This window comes from Spodoptera frugiperda, chromosome 2 (assembly GCF_023101765.2).
Source record: "Spodoptera frugiperda isolate SF20-4 chromosome 2, AGI-APGP_CSIRO_Sfru_2.0, whole genome shotgun sequence".
In the NCBI taxonomy this organism is placed as follows: domain Eukaryota; kingdom Metazoa; phylum Arthropoda; class Insecta; order Lepidoptera; family Noctuidae; genus Spodoptera; species Spodoptera frugiperda.
The window spans coordinates 8790197-8799441 of record NC_064213.1 but is presented as its reverse complement, the minus strand read 5'-3'; the positions used below and the strand labels follow the sequence as shown (position 1 = coordinate 8799441).

General features: G+C 35.6%; 2 protein-coding genes across 2 annotated transcripts; one reads left to right on the top strand and one right to left on the bottom strand.

The window, feature by feature from the left end:
- Positions 1 to 760: 760 nt before the first annotated feature.
- LOC118268974 (uncharacterized) lies at positions 761 to 7820 on the top strand. The gene is made up of 10 exons (XM_035583824.2): positions 761 to 1128; positions 1343 to 1552; positions 1635 to 1753; positions 1940 to 2048; positions 2403 to 2558; positions 2845 to 2962; positions 3049 to 3231; positions 3387 to 3474; positions 3560 to 3795; positions 3879 to 7820. The coding sequence occupies exons 1-10, from the start codon at positions 1055 to 1057 to the stop codon at positions 7755 to 7757; spliced, it is 5172 nt and encodes a 1723-aa protein (XP_035439717.2). The 5' UTR covers positions 761 to 1054; the 3' UTR covers positions 7758 to 7820.
- A 274-nt stretch (positions 7821 to 8094) lies between these two features.
- Positions 8095 to 8904, bottom strand: LOC118269226 (zinc finger HIT domain-containing protein 3). The gene is made up of 3 exons (XM_035584231.2): positions 8699 to 8904; positions 8472 to 8623; positions 8095 to 8313 (listed from the first exon to the last, which is right to left on the bottom strand). The coding sequence occupies exons 1-3, from the start codon at positions 8758 to 8760 to the stop codon at positions 8132 to 8134; spliced, it is 396 nt and encodes a 131-aa protein (XP_035440124.2). The 5' UTR covers positions 8761 to 8904; the 3' UTR covers positions 8095 to 8131.
- Between the last annotated feature and the right edge of the window lie 341 nt (positions 8905 to 9245).

Below are 9245 nucleotides of genomic sequence, written 5' to 3'. Positions count from 1 at the left end.
GTTTAAAAGCTGTACTAAATAAGTACATGCTTTTTTTTTAATATAAACCACTTACCTTTCTCGAAAGTACCGCACTTCAATAAGCACGTGTGCTCGCTCACGATCACTGTTCGAAACCAAAATTAATAGATATAAACAAATTGGCCAACAGATTTGTGTTATCAAATACAAATATATTTTTATTAGGTATTTTAAAGTTACTATAAACATAATTAAAAGAAATTGTTTGTGGCCCTTAACTTGTTTAAAAGTATAGCCCCGATTTGACCTTGTTAGTTTCGTTACAATTCCGATCTTGCTGACATCTATCGGTTTAATCAGGAAAATCTGGTCTGTAGTCTTTACAAGTTTTAAAACATAACATTACAAATAGGTACCGTCTTTATGTTTTTTTTTGCATTTTTATAATATATTCATCGTATTCTTCTCCTTAATTAAATATAAAATCTTTGTAGTAGATGAGTTCACTACGTTAATGCGAGTCTAGCAAAACTACCTTTTAGACCCAGTCAAGGATGTTGAAAACAAGGGATCCAGTATATATTTTTTTAAGTTATTAAATACATAAAATACATTCGCATATTTATATATCAAAAATCCAAAACTCAACCAAAGAATCATTAAAAAACAACAAAAATCTAAATATTTTTTTATTTCAAGCTAAAATCGACTAAATTTTTATTTAGTCATTAGTCGATCTTGTGACAGTAGAACCGGATAGTAGGACCTTACTAATGTCAAACTATAACGAACTAGTAATGACGCTACCTGTCATTGTTTATGAACGTCAAATGTTTAATTCATCAGTGCACCTAATATTTTGATATATTTTGAGAATGTGCCCAGTATTTTGTTTTTATTTATATTATACATGATACGTTGTAAAATTAAAAAACAAACTTCATATTTCGTGTCACATTATAATAGTTCAAAGATTTCGTAATTTACTGTAGTATCAACGATGCTTTGACCTCGTGTTTCTTCGTGTATATTTGTGACCTGCGTAAGAATAACAGTCTTCTAATGGTGTTGTGAAGAAGTACGAGGAGTAAACATGCAAGCTGCTACTAGCCCTCGTAAAAAACTGAATCCACAAGAGTTTGTCACCAATCCGAAAACCTCCATCACGTGAGTCATTTTATTTGTTGATATACCCGACGCAATGTCAATAATAATAATTTAAAAATGATATGAATGTCGATAGTGCTTATAAACCACCTGTTGTGCTTATAAAATATAGGTATGAAATTCTTGTAAGACCATGCACTTTATTGTAAAAAGGTTGAGTAGGAAGTAATAATGCTTTCCAATGTATTTTACAAATCCTTGCATGTTATTTAAGGTGTTCAAATGTTCCGGAGTCTCTATTTGATGCTGCGGCAGCCAAAAAACACTTTAGCAAGTTTGGCCGGGTGCAGAAGATAAAATTGGTACCTAAGCGTCACATGTGTGTTATTGAGTATGATCAACCGAGTTCAGCAGAAAGAGCTGTGCTGAATGCTGGTGCTTATGATGGGTTCATGTTTGATGTCACTCGCAATAAGATGAAGATGTAAGCATGTGTATAAAATTATGCTTCTTTACAATACTGTCTTAGTTGACTGTGTACTATAATTAATATGTTTATATTTCAGGCGGAGACGAAGCAGCACCAAGAAGGAAGATGATCCTGACTGGGTGCCTGATTCAGACGTTGAGGAGGAACTATCAGCTATGGGTGCTACTCCAACATATAGAGTGACTCGACAGAAATGTACGCCTACAGAAATTATATTCTATACTTTTTTGTATTATCCTTTTTGGTTATTTCTTTAATCTTGCTACTTGGTAGTTGTTTCAAACAAAGAAATTATGAATCATAATCAAAAAGATAATTTGTTATCAACAGCTGTCTAGTGATGTAACTATTGACTTTTATACATGATTTCCTTATTTACAGCAATGGATGTGACACCTGAACCAAAACCTAAAATTAAGATAACAGCCAGACCTTTGAAACAAATGCCAGCGAAGAAAGTTGTTCCAGTACGAGTGAAGAAACCTGTTGTGTAAGAATATTTAATACTATACAAATTATAAATAAAAGTGAGTCTGTGTTTAGACTACAGATAGTAAAGGGATGTGTATGTTTTGCATATGTGAAGAAATATAAATATTGAACCTTTTTTTTTTGACGGGGAGAAACCTTCACAAGGTGCTTAGCTTTTTGGGGAAAAACTAGGGTGTGTGGGATTTTTACCGCACTAAAACCTCCCCAGTGGCCACTACCTAAAGGAGGCACCGGACCCTCTTAGTAGACCAACTCCGGAGCCATGCCAGTTGAACCTACTGGTGGAAAATTTTGTATTACTAAAACTATTCTTTATGCCCTCAATTTGACCTATACTTTATTCATGTTTTAGTGCACAAGCAGTAAGCATGATGGAACCGCCCGTGGCAGTGGTGACCACACAAACGAGCATGACCACACAAGAAGCTGCCACAGAACTGTTTCAACTGCGCTCCAAGATATCAACCACTCCAGATGATAAATGGAGAATATTGGATGCAAGAGACAGGTAACCGGTTTATAAATAGCTATAAACAAACATTTAGATCTATGATCTGTTACTTATCATACAATTATGATAATCTTAAGAAAGATATGTGTATGTATAACTTGTTTGTACATGTCAGGAATGACAAATATGAATTTATTGAATGATGCTTATTGTGAATATTAGTCAGCGAAAATAGTACCGATACTGTGATGTTTTTTGTAAATGTAAACTTACAATTTGTTTTTATATGTATACTCTGATGGGAAATGGAAAGGAGTTGCTAATAGGTTTTTATTGTTTTAAGGATCTTGCGTGCATGGGGCGGTGCCGGGTCCCGTATCAAAGTAGGCGGCGCTACTATTGGTACCTGTCAGGATATGTGCCCAGAGAAGGAGTTATTACAAAGGCAATCTGAACACCAGGTAAAAACAGCTTTTATTTATTTAAAAACAAAATGATTGGTTTGGAGCTTCTTCTCCTATCTTACTTTATAATTAAATCTTTCCAGGTGATGACTCTAGAAACTGTATTGGATTCGGATGGAGAGTTGGAGCCATGGCGGGCTGTGAAACAATACAGTCGTAGCTCCGCCGACCAAGAGATACCAATGTGTTACGAACTGAGGCCCGCGCGAGTGCTTATGCGCACCTGCGCTTATCTGTTGCATGAGATCGCTGATACTAAACGACAGGTAATTTAATTGATTACCCTAATAGCCTTGACTGCATGTTCAGTCCAGAAGGCTTTAGAAGAAGTGGCTGTAAATTTTTTTTTTTTACTTTTTTGGATATTGGTAGTAGTATAATTTATAATTTTGGATTATACATACAATGTGTATTTTTTCAGGTCTCGTTGGCTGATTGGTTCCATTTCATGTGGGATCGCCTTCGCGGCATCAGGAAGGATATTACACAGCAGGCTTTGTGTTGTGCAGGTACACTTTAAAACAAAATGATGTATCTCTCTATAGTTGTTGGACAAGCAGAGTACTCTATTGATATATTTCTTGACATTTTCAGACTCAATATGCTTGGTGGAAATGTGTGCACGATTTCATGCGCACTGTGCTGCAAGGCTTGCGGACCTCGAACACACTCAGTTCGACCAAAAGCTAAACACTGATAATCTTACAAAATGTCTACAAACATTAAAACACATGTATGCTGATGTGGGCCCAGAACAAAAACCAAGGGAAGCCGAATTCAGAGGATATGTAGCTTTACTCAATTTAGGGGACGCTAACTTCTGGTGGGAGGTCAGTTAAAGCACATTACTTTTAAAATAAATAATTTGGTCTATTTATTGAATGTTCCAAACAAATATTTTTATTTTTTGCAGATCAAACAGCTGCCGATAGAAATACAGAAATCAGAGCCAATAATATTTGCAATCAAAGTGTTCAATGCTATTGACAACAATAACTACGTGAGATTCTTCCGACTAGTCAAAGAAGAAGCGAACTATCTCCAAGCTTGCATTTTGTTGCGGTACTTCAACGATGTGCGTGCGCGAGCTCTCGCTAGAATAGTCAAGGCGTACGCTCCGAGGGGTGGGTCTCGATACCCCGCGGTAGACATGATGAGTTCCCTTGCTTTCGAGAATTTAGAGAATTTGAAATCATTCATCAACCATTATGGCCTGAGATTTGCCAGAACTGAGGACTGTGACGGTGAAGTGACAATCATACTAGATAGAAATCAGTTTATTGAAGATAGCGATCCTTATCCCATCTCAAGAGCCATAAACCTTATCGAATCCAAGAGGAAAGTTACAGTTGGTGAAATTATTGCTGGTGGAAAGCTCCCGGACGCCGGATACAGTCGTCACGCTTTGTATACAAGTTTTAATTTCGATGGCAGATTAAAAGAAAGTGCGTTAACTGCTGATGATCAAGGCTACAACACATTGAATGACAGCAACAAAGATTTACAATCTCTAAAAGCAGAGATTCAAAAATTATGTCAAGGAAAAGCAATTGTTATGGACAAACCTCCTGAGAACAAGATGAATGTTTTCGCTAAACCTGATATACTGTCTACAAGTCCGAAGCAGGCACCTCCTAAATTCAGTGCACCTGCAAATCCAATCTTTGCAGCCTCCAAACCACCACCACCACCAATAAGCGAAAATAAACAGTTTTTGTTTAAACCTGCAATTCCAGTTGCATCATCTGATATCATAAAGAATTCTCCTGAAAAAATATTCAGTGAGGATACTAAAACTATATTTTCCTTTTCGAAACCTCAAGAAACACCAATCTCAAATTTATTTACTGGAAAAGAAACAGTAAAACGGTTGTTCGAAGCCACTGTCCCAGAGACAAATAACATATTTGGCAAAATTAACAAAGACCAAAATGCGCAGCCTCTTTTCAAAGGGAAGACAGAGGATAAAAACTTGTTTAAAAAACCAGAGGGAAATTCAGTTTTCCAACCGCAAACAAAATTAAAGCCTTCAGGTTTGTTTACCGGCACTATGCCTAAAAATTTGTTCGCGCCGAGTGAAGATAAAAGTAGCGAAAAACAATCATTATTTACTAACAAAAGTATATTTTCCACTAAACCTGAAACAGGCGGGTTTGAAAAAGGAGGAAATATATTTAATCAGCCTGCTCTGCCATCAACAAGTGAAGAAAAGCCAGCCAGCATATTTGGTGGTTTTGGGAAGCAAACCAATGTTTTTGCCAAACCTGCAAATTCTGAAGAAAAACCAAATTCAATATTTACTAATGGTGAAGCTACGGCTGGCAAGTTGTCTCCAACTAGCGTTTTCAAGAGTGCTATTATCCCGCCGAATGGACCTGATACTAAGAATTATTCAATATTCCCAAGTAAAAACAAAGCACAGACTGTTGCGGATAATATACTGAATTCAATAACAAACGAGGCTCACTCGGTTTATGATTTCAATCAAAATGAAGACGAAGAACAAAAGAAGGCTGAACTTCAACGTCTTAATGCCGAGAGAATAAGAAAGGAAGAAGAAAGGCTTTTGCAAGAAAAAATAAGAAAGGAGGAAGAAATGAGAAAACAAGAACTGCAGCGCCAAGAAGAAGAAAAGCGTAAAGAAGAAGCTCGGAGGAAACAGGAAGAAGCGCGAAAGAAACAAGAAGAGCTTCGCCTGCAGGAGGAACAACGGAGGAAAGAAGAGCAAAGGAAACAAGAGGAACTAAAGAGAAAACTAGAAGAAGAGAGGAAGGCAGAACTGAAACGAAAAGCTGAAGAGGAAAAGAAATTCAAGGAAAGAGTTGAAAAAGAATCAACAGAACTTGTTGAAGAATTAATCAATGAAGTGAACAATCCCACCGTTACTAGTATATTGAAGGAGGAATTGGAAAAGTTTAACAATTTGATGCAGTTTGCAAATACAGTCAGTGATGAAATATTACTAAATATGTCTAAAGAAATATGTGAATCTGAATTGAAAGCGGAAATATTTTTAACCAAGCGAATTATGAGAAAATGGTTCCATGTATGGAGGAAACATTATACAAGAAACATTAAAAGGCGAAGTTTGTTAGAAGACACGCCTGTTTGGCTGCCGCAATATACACCATTAGAAGAAGCTTCACATTTGAAACGTTTTGTTGAAAATTCTGCCTTGAGGAACATGAATGCTATCCACAGAGGCTATAAATTTGCTGGGGAACTTCGCCAATTACCTACCCCCGAATCGTATAACATTATGGAAATAATAAGATCACCTCTGCTGAAGCGCATGAAACAAATAAGTTATCCATATGATAAGTGTTTCTTCTGGAAACTTACTTTGGTTTCTCCTGGTGCCGACAAATGGCTACACCGAAAGATTAATATTAAAAATTGGTTACTGGATGTTTTCAGTGATAAGAAACAACATGAAGTGTCTAATACACTGATACATGTCGGCAAACAGTCATGGAATCATTTGATGGACTTTGCTATATCAGTCAGTTTGACTGGACGAAGTAAAGCATTCAATAGTACAGAGGCCATTGAAGGTGCAAACGCCCTGCTGTTCTATGCAACTGAATGTGATAATGATCTCTTGGAAACAATTAATGCTACACTCAAACAGAAATATCCATACCAAGTGGTCCCAGTCGCGGTCATTACTCCTAAACTGGACCATGTCCAATTGCAATTAGATACACTTTTGTCAAATCTTGTAAGGAACAATGTCATATCAGCATACAGGATCTTTGTTATAGATTCACAGAATGTTTTTGAATCATTGAATGTGTCTACTAAAAGTGCAATGAAATGGTTAGCGAAGAAATATCCCAAGTTGCCACCATTGGAAATAGATCATTTGAAATCTATTTGTCAAAGGTACCTTGGTAATGAGATATGGTGCAGATTGAGGTTGGAAAAAGACACCCGTATGTCCACTGTCATCAAAGATCTATACAAATTGGTGAAATGTTACAACACAGCAGTGGATAATTTGACAAGCGTCATCACAAATGAAGATTTATTTAATTATTCATCATTTCCTTTGGAGTTTCAACCTTATTTGGATGCTACATCTCCTTATCCAAAACCATACGAGTTTATACCAAGTAGTGCAAAAACTTCGGATAACATTTCGGCAATTAAAAGGATTATGAATCAACTCAAATTGCCAGACCCATCATTGAATTTTAGACCACTGAATGCAATAAGCATGCAGGAGCAGATGAATAGCTACTGCAATCAGATAGGTTGGTTTGAAAACCCTGAAGAAGTGGTATGTAGAGTTGTAGCTGTGCTACCCAAAGAACTCTCAGATATAAGCATGCCATGTGAAGATTTCAACAAATATTTTGCTCACTATAATCTCGTAGACTTTATGAACATAATTGTGTACGAAAAAATTAATAGACTGAATAATTTCGAAAATAGATTTGCTATTTATGAGAAAGCTGCTTTAGAAAAATATCGCAATGCTTTATGGATTTATGAAGTGAGTGCCATAAATGAAATGAAGCACAAAGTAATAGAATATGAAGATGATATTGATTTATACATTGAAGCCAAGCGACGTAAGATAGAACTAGATTCACTAGACTACCTTATGTTAGAAGACAAGGATCGCACTTTAGTTGATGAGAGTCTGAAGGAGAAAGATAAGGATATATCCACGTACAACAACTGTGCAGAAGCTGTCAAACAGCTGGAACGCCAAATAGAGGAAAAGAATAAGAAGTCATTAGAATTTGAAAATTACCTGAGAGCTGCTTTGGGCGAGTTTGATTAGGATGTATTTTTGTATTGAAATTAACAAATTATTTGTTACACTAATAAAATGTGATTTTTTTTACTTGCTATCTTTTATTTATCACTAGCTTCTGCTAGTTAGTCTATCCCTGTTGCAAATTTCACCCTGATCACGATTTAATGTGACTGAGTCATAAACATACACAAACTTTTGCATTTATAATATTAGTAACATGGAATTATTATTGATATTATACCTTTGGCATAAAAGGAAAAAGTCCTAAAAGTTTATTAGGTAACTATATGCCAATGTGTTGTAGTGTTTTCAACTACATAGTTTATGAAATAGAAAGTATGGGATCATATAAAATAACAAGTTTTGTATTATCTTATAAATAATTTATTTGCATAATCTTAATTATCATTATCACTTTGTGGCTGTACAACATTCAAGCATGCATCAACAAATTCAGTGAAGATGGGCTCCTGCATGTATTTCTTCATCAATTCATCCGGATATGGAGATGTGTCTAGTAAATCTAATATCTCTCTCACATGAGGATTCTCTAAACATTTCTTCAATTCTGTTGACTGCTCTGAAAATGTTACAAAAGATTAGATTGTTTGAAGATCAGTTTAAATTAGTAGCTATACACAACTAAAGGTGCTAGGAGATTAGTGTTCACTCTTTGCAGCTATAAACAAAACTATGGGTCTGTAACTTAAGACAGAAAAATACCATGGTACCACTTACCTAGTAGTTTTAACTTTTCAATAGGTACTGTATCTTCTGTAGGATAATCATATTCTATTTCTTTAGTATTGGAATAATTTGTTTCCTTAGGTGGCTCTTGTGGCGGACTACAGGGAGTTTCTTTGTGGATTTTATAACACGACACTGAGCAACTGTAATACGATGGGCATAGAATTAGTATAAAATCATTTTAAAAGAAGTAAACTATTATCAATATTTTCACTTACTATGGCACTCTACAGACGGGACATTTATATTTTGCAACTTGTTCGCAGTGTGTACAACTCATTTTGACAATAGATATATTTTCTTCTTAGTTACACAGTGTTTTATAATGATTTTCTTATAAACTGATCACTAGACTAGAATAAGTAATACAAAACAACCAAACAAACAAAATAAACCACACGTGTTAATGACACTGACACTGACGTTAGTAACAAGTTGACGTCAATGTCAAGAATAGTTTTGATAATGTGGCTTTTACGGCTCACCCAAAGCAAGCGCTTTTTTTGAGGAGGAAAATCATCGAATGATTCCCTGGGTGAAATGAAAGGTATGTCAGACTCTTACTTTACAGGGGAAATAAGGTAACTTCCTGCTTCGAGAATATTAGGGTTTGAATATTATTCGTATTTTATACACTCACTTTTTATTAAATAAGTAACGATGATTTATATTTAAATAAATTATACAGGGTGACTTGTAATTCAACGTATTTCTCTCGGGAGGTGATAATACAGCTAATTTCCTACAAAAGTCCAGGCGTATCTG